This window comes from Macrobrachium rosenbergii, chromosome 23 (genome assembly GCF_040412425.1).
Source record: "Macrobrachium rosenbergii isolate ZJJX-2024 chromosome 23, ASM4041242v1, whole genome shotgun sequence".
In the NCBI taxonomy this organism is placed as follows: domain Eukaryota; kingdom Metazoa; phylum Arthropoda; class Malacostraca; order Decapoda; family Palaemonidae; genus Macrobrachium; species Macrobrachium rosenbergii.
Genome location: NC_089763.1, coordinates 31,912,980 through 31,937,777, shown reverse-complemented (window position 1 = coordinate 31,937,777; position 24,798 = coordinate 31,912,980). Strand labels below are relative to the sequence as shown.

The 24,798-nt window shown below is 38.3% G+C and overlaps 1 protein-coding gene across 3 annotated transcripts in view; it reads right to left on the bottom strand.

Annotated features, from left to right (window-relative positions):
• Positions 1-24,798, bottom strand: part of LOC136851444 (uncharacterized) — a 329,520-nt gene that overhangs the window by 58,614 nt on the left and 246,108 nt on the right. For all 3 annotated transcript variants that reach the window (XM_067125531.1, XM_067125532.1, XM_067125533.1), the window contains 2 exons: positions 13,033-13,136; positions 5,923-6,010 (listed from right to left, as the gene is read on the bottom strand). In XM_067125531.1, coding sequence (XP_066981632.1) covers positions 5,923-6,010; positions 13,033-13,136 — 192 coding nt within the window. The remainder of the gene's footprint in view (positions 1-5,922; positions 6,011-13,032; positions 13,137-24,798) is intronic.

Genomic DNA, 24,798 nt, shown 5'->3' with positions numbered 1-24,798 from the left:
GAGAGAGAGAGAGAGAGAGCCTACAATTAATAAATTATATTACAATTACAATGCACGGAAAGTATCAAACGGAAATTCAATTTTGAGAGAGAGAGAGAGAGAGAGAGAGAGAGAGAGAGAGAGAGAGAGAGAGAGAGAGATCCCTTCTGCAACTAAGAAATTATACTATAATTACAACACATAGAGTATCAAACGGAAATTCAATTGAGAGAGAGAGAGAGAGAGAGAGAGAGAGAGAGAGAGAGAGAGAGAGAGCGCCTGCAACTAAGAAATTATACTATAATTACAACACATAGAGTATCAAACGGAAATTCAATTGAGAGAGAGAGAGAGAGAGATTTCCATTAAGTCCCTTCTAAGAGATGATGAAGAGATAGCGTGAGAGCTTAGTAGTAGTTGTAACAAAAGTCGTGATTACTTCAGCTTTTCGGAAGACTTCTGACAGTCTACTTACATCATCATCATCATCAGGCTCTCTCTCTCTCTCTCATCATCTCATCAGGTGCCTCTCTCTCTCTCTCTCTCTCTCTCTCTCTCTCTCTCTCTCTCTCTCTCTCTCAGATTAATATCTGCAAATGCTAGTTCTTCTTTCTCTCAAGTATATGTCAGGTGCTTCCCCCCTTCCCCTCTCTCTCTCTCTCCCATTTTATACCAACTGTTCTTTCTCTCAATTATATATGTCAGGTGCTTCCTCCTCTATCTCTCTCTCTCTCTCTCTCTCTCTCCCTCTCTCTCCCATCTTAAACCTATTGTTCTTTCTCTCAATTATTTGTTCTCTCTCTCTCTCTCTCTCTCTCTCTCTCATGAAATTCATCTATTGGGTCTTTGCTGCTTAACAGGAACAAGAACAGGAGAGATCCTGTCTTTATAAAAGAGACAGCCCGTGCAATTCTCTTGTTTCAATAATCTCTTGGTCTCCGCCCGTTCCTCTCAGATCAAGTAATCACCCGCCTGGAATATTCCAATTCCAGTACGGCGCACCCAGCGCCTACTATTCCAATTCCGTCGTCTGATATCTTTTCGCATACTGATGACTCTCGAGGTAGTTTGCATTCTGATTAATATTCACCCTTTCAGAGACCCAATGGAAATAAAAAAATCATTATTATTATTATTATTATTATTATTATTATTATTATTATTATTATTATTATTATTATGTCCCTCTCATTCCCATTCAGATCATGTTTGAGATTTACAAAAGTTTATGTTGTATCACTTCTGTTCGAGACGAGAATTTAAGGGATGGCTGGCTCTGTCGTCAAGGTCCATGCTTCTCTCTCTCTCTCTCTCTCTCTCTCTCTCTCTCTCTCTCTCTCTCTCTCTCTCTCTCTCTCTCTCTCAACTGAATTTCCTTATGAGCCTTTCTGTGTATTGTAATTGATTTTAATTTCTTAAACGTAGTATCAGCAAATTCTCTCTCTTTCTCTCTCTCTCAACTGAATTTCCTTTTGAGCCTTTCTGTGTATTCTAATTGATTTTAACTTCTTAATCGTAGTAACAGCAATTTCTCTCTCTCTCTCTCTCTCTCTCTCTCTCTCTCTCTCTCTCTCTCTCTCTCTCTCTCTCTCAACTGAATTTCCTTTCGAGCCTTTCCGTGTATTGTAATGGATTTTAATTTCTTAACCGTAATATTGGCAAATACTCATTCTCTCTCTCTCTCTCTCTCTCTCTTAAATATAATATACCATGAAACATACATTCATTTTCCTCTGTGAAATATATTACACTTCTATAACGCTCTCTCTCTCTCTCTCTCTCTCTCTCTCTCTCTCTCTCTCTCTCTCTCTCTCTCTCTCTCTCTCTCAGAATTATTCATGCGTTGTGACTTCTGAAGTTCATGCCTTATTACCTCCTTTTTTTATTCTAACATAATGCAAACATGCTCATACACAAAAACACGTTTGTTTGCACTTTCTACATCTCACGGTCCATGATATAACATTCCTACAACCATTACAGTGTTCATGCTTATTTCATTTTCCATAACAAAAAACTTTAATATACAGTTCACGCTTCAACTCCTTTACGCTTCATTATAACGCTTTCACACACTTACTCACAACACGTTTTCGTCTCAATAAAACTCGTGTTTTATTATTTCACTTCAACTTGCTCATTCACAACATGGTTAAACACACGCTTACGTCTTCAAAAGAGCTTTGTTTCATCAAAAGACAAAGGAATTGACGAGGGAAGGCAGGAGAGAAGATATAACACCAGGAAAGGGCTCATTAAAACAGCGACCCTGACTAGAGATTAAGCTGAGAGGAAGGAGAAGCATTAACATGCAAGAACCGACGGAATTGAAAAGATATAATTAAATATGGATGTTCGCTAATACATTTCAAAAGAATACTTGATATTAAACGTGGATGTTCACTAATATATTTCAAATGAATACTTGATATTTTAATGTTGCAAAATTTCTTCTGTTAAAACTTACGAATCAGGATTTTTATACAGTTAAATCATGCGAGATAAATAAATAAAAAATTAAGTTCCTCAAAACTTCCGCAAGCACAAATTTCGAGCAGTTTGGCAGAAGCAAACTCGAACTCTGAATATTCGCTATTTCTCTACAACGCTGGAATTTTCCCTTTTCGATGTCATCAATCAAGAATGACACCTCAGTTTCCATGTGTAATCCACTTCTCCTCTAACACTATCCTGTCCTCCCACACCAGTCTCTCTCTCTCTCTCTCTCTCTCTCTCTCTCTCTCTCTCTCTCTCTCTCTCTCTCTCTCTCTCTGTTAAATGTAACACATTCGAAACATTTATTCTTTTCACTTTACCCCTCTCAAATACATTTCATTACTGTTACCTCTCTCTCTCTCTCTCTCTCTCTCTCTCTCTCTCTCTCTCTCTCTCTTCTCTTCCCTTTACGTATCCAAATATGTACCCTGGGAAAGTTGTACTTAGAAACTTGATGAATTCCGAATATTTTCCACGGAGAAAGTAATACCATTAAATATTAACATAACATTAAAATCCAATTTATCTGCTATCAATCAAAGTACAAGGCATTAAGAGCAACTAGGTATATGATTCATAAGATCAGAGCAAACACGAGAGAGAGAGAGAGAGAGAGAGAGAGAGAGAGAGAGAGAGAGAGAGAGAGAGAGAGATTCATGGACTGCCAATGGTCTCCGATGCATGAACAATTATTTGCTAAATTAATTCAGAGATAAATTGTACCCAAGAATATAATTAGCTTGCGAGCATTGCGGATACCTACTGAGAGAGAGAGAGAGAGAGAGAGAGAGAGAGAGAGAGAGAGAGAGAGAGAGAGAGAGAGAGAGAGAGAGAGAGAGGAATTTTGCATAAGCATATATCAGATTACATTACAGAGTTCCAGACACCTACCGAGAGAGAGAGAGAGAGAGAGAGAGAGAGAGAGAGAGAGAGAGAGAGAGAGAGAGAGAGAGAGAGCTGAAAAACGACTGACAAAATAGACGAAGGCACCATTCCTCCCACACATAAATACATCCGAGCATGAACACAAACATCACGTCCCGTCGGTAGCAGACTCAAGGAAGAGTAAGAAATATGGAGAAAGAAATATGAAATGAGAGAGAAAAAAAAAAAGAGAAGTGGGGACGAATGAAAACTGCAGGAGAAAAACAGCGTGAACATAAAATGAAAAGAAAAATTGCAAGAGAGTGACAAGGGAGAGGAGACGGGTAAAACAGAATTTTTATCTGCTGTCCAACAAAAGTGGTGAGGGATGAAAGAAATGGCGTGGATGGAAACAACAACAAATAAAAATAAAAGTGAAACAAAAAATATACGAAGCATAAAGAAGACAACGCCGGAAGAAAGTAGGAAAGGACATTACTTCGCCTTTTGTTAAGTCGATTTTTAAAGTAATTTCTTCAATAAGAAAAAAATGAAAACCGGATTTCTTCCAAAAATGTAAGGGAAAAAATTTTTCATAAATCACGCAAACTGGCACATAAGACCCAATAAAGAATACCTAGGATGTACTTAAATATAGATATATGTTGTTATAAAAGGAGAAAAACATGAGATGACTTGAACGTGAGAAGCAGATTTAACGAACTAATGGAAAACGTGAAAATCACCTTAAAAAGCATTATTCTATAATATATAATTAGTGTATACATGAAAAGTTATAAAATACAAAATACGTGCTAATATAAGCACTAGACCTTATCAAAGAACACTAAAATCAAGGACATAACTGAAAAACGAAGCAAAACATGGGAAACGAAACTAGCACAGAAAAAGAGAGAATGAATTAGGGAAACGCTAAATTAAATGCAATAAAGCTAGGAAAGATAAAAGAAACTAAAATAAAACCTGAAAATCACAACGAAAATATCACTGGAAGAAAAACCAGTTGTATCTGAGCATGCGCCCTACGAGTCCCATGCCCACTATAGGCCCCATCCTAACGCGGACCCTTGCATGGGCAACATTCTCTCTCTCTCTCTCTCTCTCTCTCTCTCTCTCTCTCTCTCTAAAGGTGTAACCGGGTGAACCATTAAACAATGGGGGCGGGGCGGCTGGACATGGAAGATTGGGGGATTAACCACCAACCCCATCATTTCGGGGGGCGTGATCAGGTATACATCAATTACACAGGGGAGGGGGGGGAAGGGAAGGGAGGGGGAGGTAGGGGGGGAAGAGGGTACAGGCGGAAGGGGGAGGGAGATTATAGAAAGGTGGAGAGATGCGTTGGGTGAAAGGGAATGGATGGAAGGAGAAGTGATAGAAGAGGGGAAAGTGTGGAAGCGAAAGAGATGGGTAAAGGAGAGAGAGAGAGAGAGAGAGAGAGAGAGAGAGAGAGAGAGAGAGAGAGAGAGAGAGAGAGAGAAGGAAAGGAAAGATCTGGGTAAGAGAGAAGATTGTGAGGACGGGGAAACGATGGAGGAGGATGGAAAAGTGACGGAGGGAAAGACAAAAAAAAAAAAAAAAAAAAAAAAAAAGTGGAAAAAGGGCTAAGGGGTAGGAGGGGAGTGGAAATGAGTGGGGTGTTGTGACGGATGTACCAGGAAATGAGGAAAAGGAAGTGATGGAAGAGGAAAATGGAATAGAGGTGGGGGGGGGTGATAAACAGGCCTTACAATCATTATACAAGTCTACGCCCGAGATCACAAAATCCTCACATAACAATAAAGAGAAACAACACAAGATCTTAATAAATATAATATAAAAAAAAGCAAATACAAGAAGCGACGAGAACTCTAAATTTGAGAAGAAAAGAATAAGGGAGAGAAAGTCGAATAAATGATAGGAAATGTAAGCTGTCAGGTAGAACACAGCGCTAGAAGATGGACGGGAAAAAGAACCAGTGGCTAACAAGAAATTGAGTAAAGTGGGTGCAAAAAAGAGAGGAGGAGAGGGGAATGACGCAAAGGAACATGGAAGCTGGAAAATGAGAAAAGGTGATGATACAGAAAATAAACAAGAAGAGAGAGAGAGAGAGAGAGAGAGAGAGAGAGAGAGAGAGAGAGCAACGAAATCATGAAAATGCTAAATTATTTTTAATTATATATACATATATATATATATATAAATATACACACCTTCATACATACTGTGCTCTATACATAAATATATACGTGGTGTACAGTACACCCCCGCGCACTTACCTGACATACCAAGTGGGTGTATACACGTGGTTCACATACACCAAAACTCCGAAGACATGCTATCTTTTTCCCTATGACGTAATCAATAACAGAGAGAGAGAGAGAGAGAGAGAGAGAGAGAGAGAGAGAGAGAGAGAGAGAGAGAGAGAGAGAGAGAGAGAGAATATTTAAAAGGCAGCATACGAGCGAGGGAGTAAATGAAAAACGAAAAAGGTTCGCTGTTATGAGGGCCTAGAGGTTGAGGATGGAGGGGCGGTTTCTGGTGGGGGCGTTAAGGGAGGCTGATACGGGGCTTGAGACCTACCTGAAGTTGTAGTAACGTATGGAGAGGCTGACGGAGTCTTCAGTACTAAAGACGTAGTGTTGGTAGTCCTCCACGTCCTGTTCGTAGTCTGAAAGATTGGGAGGGGAAATAATGAAATTACTAAATAAAATACAAGTTTTTTTAAAGTAGCCTTCATACTTGCATGTACTTGAAAAATATATTTGGGAAAATGAATATAATAGAATAGTACACAGTATTTTTTTAAACGTGTTTATGCAATGAAAATGAGTCAATTGTTCTTATAAAATACAGTAAAACTACAGCATTTCATAAAATACGCATCTGTAATATAAACGGAGATAAGAGAAATGCATTTTGAAATGCACGGATTTGAAATGTAGACTGACATTATAAAAATACACCTTGAAGTTAGAAAATAAAACATAACATTTTTAGATGTAGAGAACTAAAATGTACATGGAGATTTACAAGGAAGAGTAAATAAAATACGTACTTGCAATCCACACACGAAATGGTCAAGTGCTTGCTGATTCATTAATGCAAAGCATATTCCAGTAAAACCCATAAACAAGAAATATAATCATAACAAAATAAACATATACAATGTAATTTATGATCACACAGGAATGCCTGTATATGCATTAATGTATCAATTGCCTTAGATGCACAATAAGTTTGAGCGCGCACGCGTGTCTCTTCACAAAATAACATAAAAGCATGAAAAATATATGCTAAAATACGCACAAGCTACTTAAAAAGTACAGTATTAAACACGCTAATACAATAACCTATGCAATTGTGTAATGCTATATAAACACACACACTCTGCAGCAAAAAATCAATTAACAAAAATATTTTTCTAAACGAAGAAAAATATTAATGTTTAAAAAACCTTCCTAGCTCATGCACGGTGCAGGACGCTCACTCAATATTAAAACGTTAAATGACACATTCAAAATGTCAGGAAGCTTCTGCCGCATGTAAAATGCACGGCGGGCTTTCAATAATTCAGCCTCCGATAAAGCATTACAAAGGTGCTTCCTAGTGATAATGGAAGTCGCCCTTTTATAGTTTGAAGGAAGTCACATCACATTTCTTTTTTTTTTTTTCACGAGTAATGCATAAAGTATCTGATCATTTTTTTCTAATACTCTCTCTCTCTCTAACGGAAAATATCTGCTATAATACAATTCCTGCGCTCTTTCTCGCATAAAATAGCTTTGGAAAAATAAGCGAATTTCGCTCTCTCTCTCTCTCTCTCTCTCTCTCTCTCTCTCTCTCTCTCTCTCTCTCTCTCTCTCTCTCTCTGTGACGGAATAAATCTGCTGTATTACAATTCCTACTCTCTTTCTCGTATAAAATAGCTTTGGAAAAATAAGCGAATTTTTCTCTCTCTCTCTCTCTCTCTCTCTCTCTCTCTCTCTCTCTCTCTCTCTCTCTCTCTCTCTCTGTGTGTGTGTGTGTGTGTGTGTGTGACGGAATAGTCTGCTATAATACAGTTCCTACTCTCTTTCTCGTATGGAATAGCTTTGGAAATATAAGCGCATTCTGCCTGCCTCTCTCTCTCTCTCTCTCTCTCTCTCTCTCTCTCTCTCTCTCTCTCTCTCTCTCTCTCTCTCTCTCTCTCTCTCTGTGTCAATATCGCGCTTACCACACAGGACAAAGGCTATCATTCGACCAATGAACACATTAGCCTAAAAAGAAAAAAAACACGTCAGATTTAAAAGTATGGAACAGCAGACAAAAGGTCAAATTAAATAATAAAACCTTTAAGAGGTCAAGCAGAAATAAAACTTAAACCCATCTACCTTAAAGTACTCGATATATCACAAGTTTTATTCAACTAAAGCGTGTATATACATCGTGTATTTGAATATAATAACACCCATTGAAGTTTTACGTGTGAGATTGAATAGTACGCACTCAAATAACCGATACAACTCAATCACGGAGTAGGTAGATATAAATGCAATATACATACCCTAATCACGTATGTGGCAACATAAACTTTTATTTTTTTATTCGTTAGACTTCCTCCTTGGTAATGATACGGTACCGAACTGTGTAACTTGGCAGTCAGGTATCATCACCACACACTTCAAAATAGAGCAACAAATATTGAAATATTGACTTAGGAACTTATTACAACGGCGCCGGTTACTTTACTTGCTTACTTGATGTTGGTGCATTTAATGGTTTCTGTTTGTAGTGATTTATCTTTATTAATTCTTTATTTCCATTTAGGTTGTATTCTCCTTTCCTTCGCCTAATCCTTTTGTCTTTACTCTCGCAGTATACGAAGATAAATTTATAATTTTTTAATCTGTGGGAGTTTGGAGCTTCTTCGTAATGAGTGTAATGAGTGTGCACATACTAAAAAAATAAAAATAAAATAATAATAATAATAATAATAATAATAATAATAATAATAATAATAATAATAATAACTCCTTTCAATTCCCATTATTTAAAACCGAAATCTTGCATAATATGGCGTCTCTCCATATTAGCGAACTGCATACATCGACCTCATGAACTTGGAAAGGGTGAGTGCAGAAACAGCGCCTCATTTTCATTGCTTTTTGGCGTGACTCTATTTAGGACTTAATGCCGCTTGCACTAGACTTCTAAGGTTTGTTGCAAGATTTATTTCAATGTGGACGGGGTTTAACCAGACTGTTAACACTTATCTTTAATTTTTTTTTTTTTTAACCTTTGTGCTCAGATCATTAAATTCACTTACAAAGTACTGATTTCTTCGGCATAAATATAATGTTATTCTTCTGATCAGGTATGTGCACCTCTACGTAAATCTGACAATATACTTTTCAACATTTCTGTCTGGGCATTTTTACGTAAGACAAAATAATCTTTAACCTTTCTTAATGAAGAGACACTAAATAGGCCTCCAAAACCAGAATAAGTTTAACTTCTCTTTGGCATAATCATCAGGTTTCATCCACACCGCAGCTCGACATTTTACTCGAATATACGTAAGTAAAATTCCTTGTAACTTCAGGCTCCTTCAGAAACACGTCTAGATCAAACCCGACACAAACAGCGCGTTCAGCCCAGCACAGGAATCCAAGACAATGGAGAATACAAAAAAAAAAAAAAAAAAAAGAAGAAGAATGGAAGGAAGGAAGGTCGTACCTCTTCAAAACAACCAATGCCTCAGAAAACAACCAAAAACAACTGCATCAATAACAACCGCGGGCCGTCTACCATACTGGCTCACAATGTTATTAAAAATGATGCAGACGGCCCGCGGTTGTTATTGAAGCAGTTGTTTAAGTTTTTTTATGATGCCTTGGATGTTATGAAGAGGTATTTTTATTTTGTATATGTATATATGTATATATATATATATATATATATATATATATATATATATATATATATATATATATATATATATATATATATATATATATATATACACACACTTCAGGTCCTACGAAACATTACAAAGCATCAACAACAACTGCAATTACAACAAAAACACCAAGAGAAAACAACCCACGGTATCCTTCTACTCGAGAGCAAACAGCCATCGAATTCGTAAAACCCAAGCACAGAGAGAGAGAGAGAGAGAGAGAGAGAGAGAGAGAGAGAGAGAGAGAGAGAGAGAGAGAATTAACGCCACAAAAGCTGTGCCGTTGGTCTTTGAATTACAGATTTAAATGGCAGGACGGGAGCTCTTAACGAAGGGAAAGTCCTTTCACAAACACTGCTAAAACATTGGCTGCATTTCTCCCACGGAAGGTCTACTACGCCTGATGAAACCCTTATCAGCTGGCTATTCCGGGGCTACTGTATTTTGAAAGGCAGCAGGAAAGGAATTGGAATGGAGAGAGAGAGAGAGAGAGAGAGAGAGAGAGAGAGAGAGAGAGAGAGAGAGAGAGAGAGAGAGATGGTGATATATTTACAAGAATCAACAGTTGAAATGGACTTGGGAATTCTAAATGGAGAGAGAGAGAGAGAGAGAGAGAGAGAGAGAGAGAGAGAGAGGGGGGCAATAATGTATCCAAATCTTTTGTAGAACAGTCAATAGAGATTGCAATGGAAACGTAGAGAGAGAAAAGAAGCTATACCCAAAACTTCAAAGACAAATTGAAACATAATCTGAAGGGAATGACACAAAAAGGAGCCATTGTAACAACACTAAACCCAAACTTCCGACGAAAGAAACAACCCTAAACAAACAAACACACACACACACACACACGAAAGAAAACTCTCATTCCAACCCTAATTAAAAGTAAAACCTCCCACAAACCTTTGATCTCTGAAAACTCAAAACGCAAAACTTTGATTACACGAAGTTCGGCGAAGGCCCGAAAACTTTCGATTCCAAATGGCCCTCCTCCCCGCCTTGTATACACACATACACCTTTCTCGTACAAAAACACACATACACCTTTCTCAAAAGCACACATACACCTTTCTCACACACATACACCTTTCTCGTACATATACACACATACGCCTTCCTTGTACATATACACACAAACTTTCTCGTACATATACACACATACACCTTTCTCGTACACATACATAAACACCTTTCTCGTAAGCATACACAGACACCTTTATCGTACACATACACCTCTCCCGTACACATACACCTTTCCCGTACACATACACACACCTTTCTCGTACACATACACACACACACGCCTTTCTCGCACACATGCACCTTTATCGTACACATACACACATACACCTTTCTCGTACACACATAAGCACCTTTCTCGTAAGCATGCAAACACACACCTTTCTCGTACACATACATACACCTTTCTCGTACACATACACACCTTTCCCGTACACATACACACATACACCTTTCATCTCGGTCCCCGCGGACCCGTCCAGTCTTTCCCCCGGACTCGAAAAGACGACGAGAGAGAGAGAGAGAGAGAGAGAGAGAGAGAGAGAGAGAGAGAGAGAGAGAGAGAGGAGAGAGAGACTTTTATGCTAATGGCATATTCATCATGGAGAGATTCGATTCGGGGAATGAGAAAATAGCGAAACTCGAGGATGTATATTTAAGTGAAAGACGTCCCGAAAGTTTTGTGGAGTTATTGATCATCGAGTCTACTGTGACTGCTACTGGGGGTAGAGAGAGAGAGAGAGAGAGAGAGAGAGAGAGAGAGAGAGAGAGAGAGAGAGAGAGAGAGAGAATTATTATCACTTCAAAATCCTCTTATAGATATGTGCTTGAAAGCATACTTAAAAAAGATAAGATACGATGAGAGAGAGAGAGAGAGAGAGAGAGAGAGAGAGAGAGAGAGAGAGAGAGAGAGAGAGAGAGAGAGAAATCCTGTCCTGTCATAGGAGTAAGTAAGAAAGTATAATTCAGTACTTTAATCCTACCACTGACTCCATCAGAGAGAGAGAGAGAGAGAGAGAGAGAGAGAGAGAGAGAGAGAGAGAGAGAGAGAGAGAGAGAGATTATTACTCGAAAATCCTGTCAGAGGAGTAAGTGTGAAACTATAAGTACTTTAACGATGCCATTGACTCAATCAGAGAGAGAGAGAGAGAGAGAGAGAGAGAGAGAGAAGAGAGAGAGAGAAAAAAAATTATTACTCGAAAATCCTGTCAGAGGAGCAAGTGTGAAACTATAATTAAGAACTTTAACCATACCACTGACTCAGTCATTGAGAGAGAGAGAGAGAGAGAGAGAGAGAGGTTATGTACACAGTCCATTCATATGCGTATCGTAGAAGCGTGTTCTTGTATATAATACTTGAATAAAAAAAATATTGCTTGACCGTATGTGATTTTGTCATTGTCGCAATGGGACTCGAACAATTATTTCCGTTGGGGAGCAAATCTGAAAGACTTATGCCTTTGAAGACATGATTAATGATTCTCTCTCTCTCTCTCTCTCTCTCTCTCTCCCTTGACAGGTGATTCAGTGGTATGATTAAAGTACTTAATTATAATTTCACACTTACTCCTATGACAGGATTTTCGAGTAATAATTTCTCTCTCTCTCTCTCTCTCTCTCTCTCTCTCTCTCTCTCTCTCTCTTTTCACTGCAACATTTCTCAGAGAAATACGCTTCGACATCCATAAGTCAAAAGCTGGATCGACAGTCCGCATACGTTAGTCAAAACATCGACGATCGCAGGGAAAGAAAAACTAAAATAAAAGGGACGGAACGCAGGTTGTAGACAATCTTCGGTTTGACCTTCTGTGGCATTCTCCAGCACTTGAATCATGCAAGATCGCTCGGTGGAGGAGGAGGAGGAGGAGGAGGAGGAGGAGGAGGAGGAGGAGGAGGAGGAGGAGGAGTAACTCCGAGGTAGAACAAATAATAAAAGAGACTGAGGAAGACACACAGTCAAGACTGAAAAAGACAGACAACGAAGAATAAAAGCGAAATAGAACGAATGACACAAAGTACAGAATTCTGAAACGCAGCGAAATGGCCAATACTGACGAAATGAGAAAATACTGCACATTAATATTAATTTCATTAAATAATTACAGAGTAGTTGTGTAACAGAGTCATGGAAAATACAAAATACAGTCAAAGTGTGAGATATGTCTTAAAATATTTTAGACGAGCTAAATAATATGTACAATGACTCATTTGCAATTACAGGTATTTCAGAGTGATGCTAATGATGTTTAAGTAAAAAAAACTGTTTATATACAATATGAAATTTGCTTCGTGATAAGTAAACACTCAAGCCTGTTAGAATGACGAGAAAAATTAATCAAAAGTTAAAATGTTAAAATCAAATTAACACTCAATAACACTTTAACTGGATCACGGAGACAATATTCTTAATACTAGCAGCACTTTTCAATAATAATAATAATAATAATAATAATAATAATAATAATAATAATAATAAAAGTATTTCCAGTATCATTTTAAACGGAACACAGGGACAAAATACTTAACTCTAAAGGGTTAGCCACTAATAATAATAATAATAATAATAATAATAATAATAATAATAATAATAATAAAAACTGCAATTCCACCGCGCAGAACCCACGCACCAAAACACCGACTGCTTGCAGAGCGAGATAAAATCATTCGGCACACGCAAAGGGTCGCGAAAATTTCATTGCGACACCGAGAGCTCGGGTTGTGTTTGTACTCACCAGCATGTGGGTGTTCCTGATAGAATTCTATTCTCCTCCTCATCTCCGCCTGGAAAAGGCCTGGAATCGTTTTGAAGACCAGCGCCTGCATCACCCGGTCCGGTCTGGAAGAGAGAGAAGGCGGTGTTAGATGTAATTTAGGAGGTGATTGAAACCGTCATTAAAATTACCTGAAAGAAGGAAGAGGTACATTGATGTAGGATACAATGGCTGCTGGAAAAGATAATTTCAATGATCTGATGAGAGAGAGAGAGAGAGAGAGAGAGAGAGAGAGAGAGAGAGAGAGAGAGAGAGAGAGAGAGAGAGAGAGAGGTTGTTTCCGATACTTATAAGGAAAGGGTAAGATGTTTACCGGAAAAGACAAATGAAATTTCAATAAAAATATCGTAATAAAGGTGAAAAATCAAATGTTCCACATACTTGTAATGAAGGTAAATAATTAAAAATAAGAATGAAATTACTATAAACTGAAAGAGAAAGAAAGACCGCATATAATTTAGATATTTGCAGTCAAGATGGAAAAAAACTAAAATAAAAATCTTAAATAACACAAGGCTTGTGAGGGTTGTTAAAATGATCCTAATGTCTGTCAACAACAAAATTTCCCATATGAAAATAAAAACTGACAGCCATGGAAGAGCTAGTGACCCGAATAGACAATATATGAAAAAATGAAGGTTGAAAATATTTAAAGTAAACAAAAAAAAAAACCATAGGCTTATATTACCCTTTAAAAAAAACATGTAACGCCACACAAATGAACAATCAATTATGATGAGCGAAATTTGCCGGACTAACGAAATTCGTCGGATTCTGTGACTCGTATTTCAAGAGTTCGTCTCTGCAGAGCTATCAACAGCTAGTTTGCCGTGTTAACACGTAAGACAAGTTCTCTCTCTCTCTCTCTCACAGCAGAGAAATCATCAGAGAGAGAGAGAGAGAGAGAGAGAGAGAGAGAGAGAGAGAGAGAGAGAGAGAGAGAGAGTTTCTTCAGATTAAAAAAGTGAGACACTTTTTAGTGCAGAGTAAAAGAGACAGTTTCAGAGGAAAAGTAAATATTCTGAGGAGAAGGAGTGATAATTTTTTTGTTAGTGGAAAAAGTCATATATTTTGAAAGAGAGAGAGAGAGAGAGAGAGAGAGAGAGAGAGAGAGAGACCCATCTTCAAGTCAGCTGGCCATCATCACTCAACAAGAGAACAAATTGTTTCAAGGTTCGCATTACCGGAAATGAAGTGTTTCGTTCAGGACCACATGCGTTATAGCTGACAGCACCTCCTTCATGATGATGACGGTGATGATAATAATAATAAGGTTATTCAGGGCAATGATATCATCCGAAGGGCGGAAAACCATTCCTTGAATTTAAGCAGTCAAAGCTACAGCATGAAAAGAGTACAGTTGGACGCCAGGTTTCGATAAATAAATAGCGCGGTCTCAGGGAAATCCTGTCCTGAACTTTTATATTATAACCTGCAGACGAGACAAGGAGAGACAGGCTTACAACTGAATCACATAAATTATTCTCTCTCTCTCTCTCTCTCTCTCTCTCTCTCTCTCATAGTGGTAAGTTTCTCAGTTCCTTACAAAAATCATTTCTTCCTAGAAAACTTCCACATTTCTCTCTCTCTCTCAAAATATTTCACTTTTTTCCCTTTGACAAAAGATTATCTCTCCATCTCCCTCAAAATACTCACTTTTTCTCTGAAACAGTCTCTTTTACTCGCTCTAAAAATATTCACGTTTTAATCCGAAGAAATCTCTCTCTCTCTCTCTCTCTGCGGTTGGTCAAACCCTCTGACACCAACCACCCTCACACTAACTCCCTCTCCCAAAGGGCTTTCCTCCTCCTCCTCCTCCTCCTCCTCCTCCTCCTCCTCCTCCTCCTCACTCCTTGCCGTCCGTCCGTCTTCCTTCCTATTTAAGGCATCATCGTACAAGCAGCGCAATTTGTTCCGAGGCGAAAACAGGCTGCGGCGGTGAATTATTCAGCGGAGTTTTTCTTTTCCGTCGTGAGAGAGAGAGAGAGAGAGAGAGAGAGAGAGAGAGAGAGAGAGAGAGAGAGAGAGAGAGAGAGCAGCCTCCTCCCCATTGTTGACGGTCTTGTAATGGAGTAAAGGTTGGACGGATGTGTGTACCTTCGGCGCACCTTAATATACTCAATATACGCGACTAATAGTTCCCGTCGGAACGACGAGAGAGAGAGAGAGAGAGAGAGAGAGAGAGAGAGAGAGAGAGAGAGAGAGAGAGAGAGAGAGAGAGAGAGAGAGATCTGGATTATATGGGATAATTTTCCAGGCCAGAACACACACACATACACAGTTTGGTTCTTTCGAGTATAAACAATATTTCATCATGGTAACGTTGAGAGAGAGAGAGAGAGAGAGAGAGAGAGAGAGAGAGAGAGAGAGAAAATTTTATCAGCATAACTTTTAGAAAGGGAAACAGTCTGTGGTTTTAACAAAACCTACAATAATCTCGGTTTACGTTGAGAGAGAGAGAGAGAGAGAGAGAGAGAGAGAGAGAGAGAGAGAGAGAGAGAGAGAGAGAGAGAGAGAGAGAGAGATCGCATACCCCAGGAGATTTGCCCTTCAGATGCCTGTGCAACGAACTCTCTTTATGCTTGAACGAAGTATGTCCACACTCACACTAGATTTATATAACTTGGAAATTTGCTGAAATTACACACAAAACGTCAAATCTGCATTCTGCTGGTTTGAATCGTTACTAAAAATCAGAAAGCACACGTGGAAATGTATGAAATCAAATGCACAGGTGTGTGCGCATGTGTAAAAACTGTTTGCAAACAACATAGATTTCATTGTTTGATATCTTTTTCGGTATTCTAATGTTTTTTGGCCAAACCTTTCATTGATTCTTTTGTGACATTTTTTTGCTTTCTGGAGAAGAACCATTATTATTATCACCATTTGTAGTAATAGTATAAAAATGAATATTTACAAATTTTAAGACATTTTTGAAGAAAACAAAACACTAACCCAACATGACCCAACAACCTACCTTTATATGAAACATTTATGACATTTGGCAAACTTGCAGGATCATTATAATGACTTTTTTAATTGGAAGGTTTTTCAGAAACACCCCAACCACGCCCCCCCACCATAAAAAATCAAATTATTACGTACAAAAAGAACCGTAAAATCGGTGTTTTTCCAAAAACCTTGGCAATATAAAACAATTTTGACATTCAGTAAACTTCCAGAATCATGGTAACGACATTTTTAACTGAAGAGGGTTTTTCTTAGAAACACCCCCGACCCCCAGCCCAAATAAAAATCTCCTAAAAATAGTTACGTTAAAGGAAAACCCGTAAAAAACCGGAGTGTTTTCCAAAAAATCTTGATAGTATAAAAAATTTCGACATTTAGCAAGCTCCCAGAACCATTGTATTGACATTTTTAATTGGAAGAGTTTTTTTTTTTCAGAAACGCCCCCACCCCCACCCAAAATAAAGATCCCTAAAAAATTGTTACGTAAACAAAAACAAAAACTGTATTTTTCAAGTCTTGACGAAATCGAAAGAAAAACTGTCGTCACACTAGTTCTAAGTGACTGCCAACCAGATACGCCGTAACGAAGGCGTGTGAAGAAGCCGTAAAAAGAAACTCGTGTGGATAAAAGGAAAATAAAAACATATGGAAAGAAAAACTTTGTGGGTGTTTTTTTTTTTTTATCGAGCTCCGAGGCGACGTGCCTGTTACCTACTCACTGTTTTAGAGGAAGAACATACATACACACACACTCACACAAATACACTACTATTACACAATTAAAGGGCTGTGTGGTAGCCTTACCGGTAAGACAAGATAATTGTCACATGGAATAAAAGTGGTTTGATTTCATTAATCCACCCGTAATTAAATCTCACCTTACAAATTTTTTACTTGTAACTATGAAAATCTAGTATATGTTACGTAGGATTTCACTGAGAGAGAGAGAGAGAGAGAGAGAGAGAGAGAGAGAGAGAGAGAGAGAGAGAGAAAAGAAATAGGAATCCCCACCGCCTAAATGATAAATACGCTCCTGCATATTAAAAAAGGACGAATATCATGAAAAATGCACGAACTAAAATGACTTTCCCAGTGAATATCGATCGCAGGAGAAGCAATAAAGTGCAGCTAACGGCATAAAATCATGACCACAAAACCTCCTCCTCATCCAACTCCCCCCTCCCCCTCCCCTGCCCCCACCCCGGGTGATAGAAGATAGGAAGAAGGTTGGGAGGGGTAGGGGGAGGAGGGAGGGGAGGGTTTGGTATTGGGTAACGGGAGGAAAATACGGGTGTATCGAACAGAAAAAGGAATATATTAAATATTTACCGGGAATAAATGTAAGGTCTGGAGGGGACAATAAGACGGTGCCGAGAAAGTGACCTGATATCACGGAAATCCGGAGAGAGAGAGAGAGAGAGAGAGAGAGAGAGAGAGAGAGAGAGAGAGAGAGAGAGAGAGAGAATTACTAAATCATCTACGAAAAAGGAAGAGGGAAATCACCCCATAAGAAAAACGGATTCACGAGAGAGAGAGAGAGAGAGAGAGAGAGAGAGAGAGAGAGAGAGAGAGAGAGAGAGAGAGACTTAAATACCACTTATCCACTAAGTGATGAGGGCGATCCACAACCGTTCTTTAAAAAGCAAGAATAAAGGCCACAAAAAAAAACTCATATCCGCCGCACTCCGGCCCAATTATTCAACCAAATTTACGTCTTCTACAAATGAACAGAAGAAGCAAGAGGGATAAATCCGGGATTTACAGCGGGTTATTACATATAATCCTGAGTGAAGAGAAGATTACGGCGATTATTTCGGAACTGATTAAAACATGGAGGAAATTGAATCCTGTTAAGAAATTCAAATAAGTGGGCGAACAACAGTTCTGATGTCTTGCTCGTCTTTGTTGAGGATAATGGGTAAACAACACTACGTTAGAACAACAGCATAGAGGTCTTGCTGGTCTTTGTGGTGGATAATGGATAAACAACACTACGTTGAACAACAGCACAGAGGTCTTGCTCCTCTTTGTTGAGGATGATGGGTAAACAACACTAAATTACACTAAAAGCAACAACACAGAGGTCTTGCTCGTCTTTGTGGTGGATAATGGATAAACAACACCAAAGTACATTAGAACAACATCACAGGGGTCTTGGTCGTCTTTGTAGAGGATAATGGATAAACAACGCTAAATTATATTAGAACAACAACACAGTGGTCGTGGTCGTCTTTGTAGAGGATAATGGATAAACAACACTAAATTACATTAGAACAACAGCACAGAGGTCTTGCTCGCCTTTAGAGGATAATGGATAAACACCACCACCACCAAACTACATCAATTTCTTGCAAACAATGCAAGCAAGTCGAAATAAAAACAACTGCCTCCCATACAGGTACTTTTTTTTTAAACTGGCATTACGCGTGATACTACTGGCCCTTGCCCGATCTTCTGCACAATCTAGATAATATTTAAAGCAAATTGATCCCTAATATTATGAAAGACAATAATTGGAATTGGAATATTAAAATTTAGGCTAAAGGCCAAGCCCTGGAACTCATGAGGTCATTCAGCGCTGAAAAGGATCCTGAGGATGAAAGGCTTGACAGGTGTAACAGGTAGAAAACCTCGCAGTTCAACTATGAACGGAGGTCAGTAAAAGGAATTGAAGGGATTACGACTAGGGGCCGCAGGGACGCTGTAAAGAACCTTACGAAATGCCTACAGTGCACCGCGTTGGTGCACTGACGACACTACCCACCTGCTTTTCAAATATCTTTATTTTGGGAAGAACCCCTTTCTTCCAGGGGGGGGGGGGCAGCAGCCGACTGGAAACCGAATCGAAGGGTTTTTTTTTTTATTTGGTAGATTGCCGTACGAAGGAAAATGACGAAAAAATGGAAAAAGGAAAATAATGAGGAACCCGCCTCTTAAAAACTGCAAGATTTGTAGGAATCAGGGGAAAACGGAATAAGTAAAAAATTCCAAATACTGTAAAAAAAAAAAACTCCACTTTGCAGAACTTAATCCAGTACAGACCCACGACAATACCGCTCGTCTTGACTAAAAAAAAATACTAAAAAAATAAAAACACACAATAACGACAACAAAAATCCTAACGATTAAAGTCAATTACCGGTATATCCAGTGTCAGAAACTTGCCTCAGAGAGAGAGAGAGAGAGAGAGAGAGAGAGAGAGAGAGAGAGAGAGAGATCCTGTGATGCGACTGATAACGCTGAACAGGTTTTAGCGGCGATTATTATAACCACTTGGGCGAGGACAGTCGTGGGTAATAATGACGACATTACCACCCGATGCGCGTTATTACCGATATTTATATATAGAGAGTCTCTGCGGCAGATGCAGCAGGTGTAAATAGTGGGGAGCGAGCGCAATATTCTCTCTCTCTCTCTCTCTCTCTCTCTCTCTCTCTCTCTCTCTCTCTCTCTCTCTCTCTCGTAAAAAATTCTTTCTCGCTCTCTCAAACAAAAACATTCTCTTTCCCTTCCCCCCCTCTCTCTCTCTCTCTCTCTCAAGCATAAAAACATTCTCTCTCTCTCTCAAGCATAAAAAATACTCTCTCTCTCTCAATCATAAAAACATTTTCTCTCTCTCTCTCTCTCTCTCTCTCTCTCTCTCTCTCTCTCTCTCTCTCTCTCTCTCTCTCTCTCTCAAGCATAAAAACATTCTTTCTCTCTCTCTCTCTCTCTCTCTCTCTCTCTCTCTCTCTCTCTCTCTCTCTCTCTCAAGCATAAAAACATTCTCTCTCTCTCTCTCTCTCTCTCTCTCTCTCTCTCTCTCTCTCTCTCTCTCTCTCTCTCTCTCAATCCTAAAAATATTCTCTCTCACACTCTCAATCATAAAAACCTTTCTCTCTCTCTCTCTCTCTCTCTCTCTCTCTCTCTCTCTCTCTCTCTCACAAACATACGCACACAGATCAACTGACGCAAGGGCATAATACAGCAAGCATACCATCTGGACACACCCATACATGAGCAAAGTAAAAAAAAAAAAAAATAAATAAATAAATCAAACAAACCTACCGCTCAAGCATGCGCGTTGAGAATCCTAAATGTTTCCGCAAATAATCATCGCATAATATATAAATTAAGACACGCAACTTGCAGACACTCAGACCTTACTTACACACACGTTTAACACATAGGTTTAAAATAACTTGTATATCTGTGTTGTTGTTATTATTATTAATTATTATTATTATTATTATTATTATTATTATTATTAATAATGTACAAGGCAAAAACTAAATTAGGGCAATATTCCAGTAATTTTTTTATTTCACTGTACTTCAAATAAGTCATGTACAATACGTTGCTCTGCATTTTCTTATTAAGATTTTTTTTTTATAGTTAAACGAAGAGTTTATTACCCGCAAACATCTTTGTTACACAGAGAAAAAAAAACATATGGGTACACACAGCATTTCACATGAACTCATACTATTTTTTAACTCCCAAAACCAGCTTCCGCATAATAGATTGTTTACATGCGAAACCAACTGGGAAAATAGACAAATGTTAACTCATCAAACAAACATAATTGTCCAAACATAATTATACAAGTCTAAAAACTAAAGCAGAAGCGAACGGCGCATTCAAGTGTGTCTATGTTTCTCCTTGTTATCAATATTCTTCCTTTTTATTAACATTTCTCCCGTTTATCAAAATGTAAAAATAGCTCAAATTATTGCATCAATAAACAATCCGGAAATATAACATTCCACTTAAAATATAATGAACGAAAAAAAACATTACTTTTGAACCTCCATCACACAGAAGATCAGTTTATCTTCATTACCCCTTTCCTTCTACGTCCGTAACCGAACCCACAATTACGCGAACCCGTAATTACGCGGTATGTAATCCGTATATGTACGCTCGTTCAATCTCGAGCGATAACGAAGACGTCTGGGGGAAATGTTATCTTCCACGCGACGCAAGTGAAACACTACGATGAGATTTGAGCGTCCGATATGCAGGAATAACAATTCTGATCAGATATCAGAAGCAGTCATAATTTTGTCATCACGATACTCGCAATACCTTATAGAGATACTGAAAGGCATAACAAGATCAGTAAATACTTAATTTATCCATTTTACTTCTGCTGTATACCTTAAATTTCCCTTCTCCCGTTCCGGAAAAATTACAATCGCCATTGAAAACAATATAAGAATAATAAACGAGTGGAGATTAGGTTAACGAAACGAAAAATGCTAAAAATATAATGAACTTTATTTTATAATATTTTATTTTCTAATATACACTTTCGATTATTTTAAAATTAAATATTATGAAAACAAATCACAAACTTTCCCTTACCTATTACAGCGACAAAAATAAATAAATAAATAAATAAGTAAATAAATGAAAATAAAATCAGACTAGTAGTACCCTAACCGCAAGGGCATTCACTAAGCAAACATTCCTCGACTGCCTTCGCCTAATTGACCAAGCTAATCGACAAACCGACAAGAAGTGACCACTTAAATCAACTTATCAGAAGCGGTGTTGCTGGTTTCTCAATCGCCCGTCAACCATTCAACAATGCCACACCGAATCGGTCGCTAATATCCGAGCGGCAACATCAAAGAAGACTGGTAACTTGACACCTTGATGCAACAGGTTGGTCGTCAATGCGCGCAGTGGGTTATTACCGCAAACTGTCCGTGTGGTGTCGGTTTCGCTCTCGAAGGGATGGCGTACGGTTTCGGCGACTAATCTAAAGGACTTAGTTTTTGAAAAGAATGATAAAAAAACACACACAAATATATGTGTATACGTGTATATATACACACACACATATATACATTATATATATACATATATATATATATATATATATATATATATATATATATATATATATATATATAACATAACCTCCGCATTCTGGTACAAAAATATATATCAACATAACCTCGGCGGCGATAAAAACAACAGGATTATAAAAAGACTTTTAACTACAAAGACAGGGACTTCCAAATCGCTTATCATCGTTCAGTTGCACAAAACGTCATACTTGAATAAGAAACGGCTATTTTTCCTACAGCAATCGGAAAAGGGACAGTTTTGTCGCCGCAAACGGTTTGACAAATATTAAAAGCATTTTGTTTCTCAAACTCGCAAACCACTCTTTCTTCGGAGTCAAGGACCTCATTCTTATATATCCTCGCTCAAACCAGACGCCAAAGATATGTTGCAAGTTCCATGGCACTGATACTCAGAATGAATATATCTCACGTGAATAGGTGAACTGCTAAACGTTCATTTCTTGCTGAATCTGCTTTAATGAATAAGTACAAAACAGACTACCTAAGGATATTAAGGCTAAGGACATATAATTCACCACTTGCAAAATGACAATCAGTAAAAGGCTGTAATTAAAGTCAAATATAATTACATTTACTAAACGTTGAAATGTCAATGCCTGCATTCAAGCACCGGTCTTGCAACCAATCATTATCATTCTTAAGAGCAAAAGGAATTGCGCAGGACCCCATAACGATCATTTTAGAACCAAACTGCGCTTTTGGCTCATACCCGGAATGCTTGTTGGGGAGTAAATGCATCGTATCTAAAGTTGAATGCAAGGAATGGGGTATCTTGAAAATGCCCCGATCGCTATTCGGTGTTATTTGTGCCCATATTGAAAAAACTTATTATATATTATCTCATACCCATCTTTAAAATGTACTGCAGTACTTTCCGGTATATATGGTGAAGAATAAAGAAATGGGGTGTAGGTCCTGACCGGTTTCGACTTTATCTCCAGTCCTTCGTCAATGGCTTGGAAATAAAGTCGAAACCGGTCAGACCTACACACACATTTCTTATTCTTCACCTGTGGCTATGTGTGATAAATGAATCACGTACAAAAGTGATAATAATCATATATATATATATATATATATATATATATATATATATATATATATATATAAATACACATATACATATATGCATATATATACACACATATATATATGTATATATAGTATTATATAATGTGTATATGTATATGTATATATATATATATATGTATGTATATATATGTACACGTGTCACTTCGTAACTGCAATTCGCTCTTACAAATATCTACCTGGACGCTTGTACTCAGGTACGGTATAAACATTAAGCGCCACCGAGTCCTGAATCAATTAGGCGGCCAGGTAAAAGGCAAGAACACGAAACAGAATGAAACAATGAAAAAATAACCTAACGCCATAAACACACATCACCTGTACGCGAAAATTAAGCTAACTCAGCCTCGTTTCAAAACAGAATCTCGTTGCTTTAAATATGGAATATTATGTTACAAGATCGGAAAAAAGTTTTCAAAACTAAACACAATAGAAAGTAAACAATCGGAGAGAGAATTAACCCATGGTAGCATGCCCTTAACCAATAGAAACTAAAGGCAGGAGAGTAATTCCAGGACAGAGGTTCTTTCCAGGACAAAAGTTCATTCCAGGCCAGACGTTCATTCTGAGGCAAAGCTTTTCCAGGGGCAAACGTTCATTCCAGACCAGCGACTTATCAATAGTTTAAAAGCTCATTCCATAACAGTGGCTGCATTCCTAAACATAAGAAGTGTCACTCCAGATTCCAGGAAGAAGCTCATTCCAGGGGCAGCGGCAGGGACAGCAGAGGCGGCGGCAGCGGCAGGGACAGCAGAGGCGGCGGCAGCAGCAACAGCAGCATGTGGCAGCACCCTTCGTAATAAGGAGGTGAGGAGGACTCCTCCTATGAGGAGGAGGAGGTGAGGAGGGGGAGGAGGTGGTTCACCACCACCAGCCGACGACGCTTGTTGTGTCGAATCGACAACAAAAAGCGTCCAGCGGAAGCCAGTAGCCAAGATCACAAAAGCATGGAACCAGACCACTACGCTCAACGCTAGTTTTTGTCCCGGTAATCATCATAAAGTTTGGGGAGGCGGAGGAGGGGTGGGTATGATGTTGGTATGGGGAGGGGGGGTAGGGCAGGGGAGGGGAATGGTTTGGGGTGGGCGATAGCTCTCAGCATATAGTTGTACGTAGTGGCAGGTAAGAGAGAGAGAGAGAGAGAGAGAGAGAGAGAGAGAGAGAGAGAGAGAGAGAGAGAGAGAGAGAGAGAGAGGACGAACGTAAGATAGAGAGAGATTTAAAACAGCGAAGATATTGCGATTCCACATTACCAATGAACTTTATAAACGATGTATTGTTCAAGGTTTCAGTTCCTTACAAAGAACGCATAATCTTACTTTGCCGTTATCACTTTGCCCCCAAGGCATTACGGGTTACATTACAGTAGGTAACGAAATAACACTCTACTTACTACCAAAAACACGTTCCTTGAGCTGTGCATATACTGTAGTATTAGTATCTGTTTCTCTATACTTCCATTTATTTATTCAGTCAACTTCGTGAAAGGCGGACTTGGTTTCACTCAAGAGAATTCCATCATTACACTTTCTGTAGTGAAAGGCCTGATTTGCGACAAGCACTAATTACATATATATATATATATATATATATATATATATATATATATATATATATATATATATATATATATATATATATATATATATAATATTACATATACATCAAATCAAAGCTTTCTTAAATCGATTGTAAGAAAAGGAGTATTAATTTTATAAAAGACTGTAATAGGTTGCAGCTAAAATAGTATATATATATATATATATATATATATATATATATATATATATATATATATATATATATA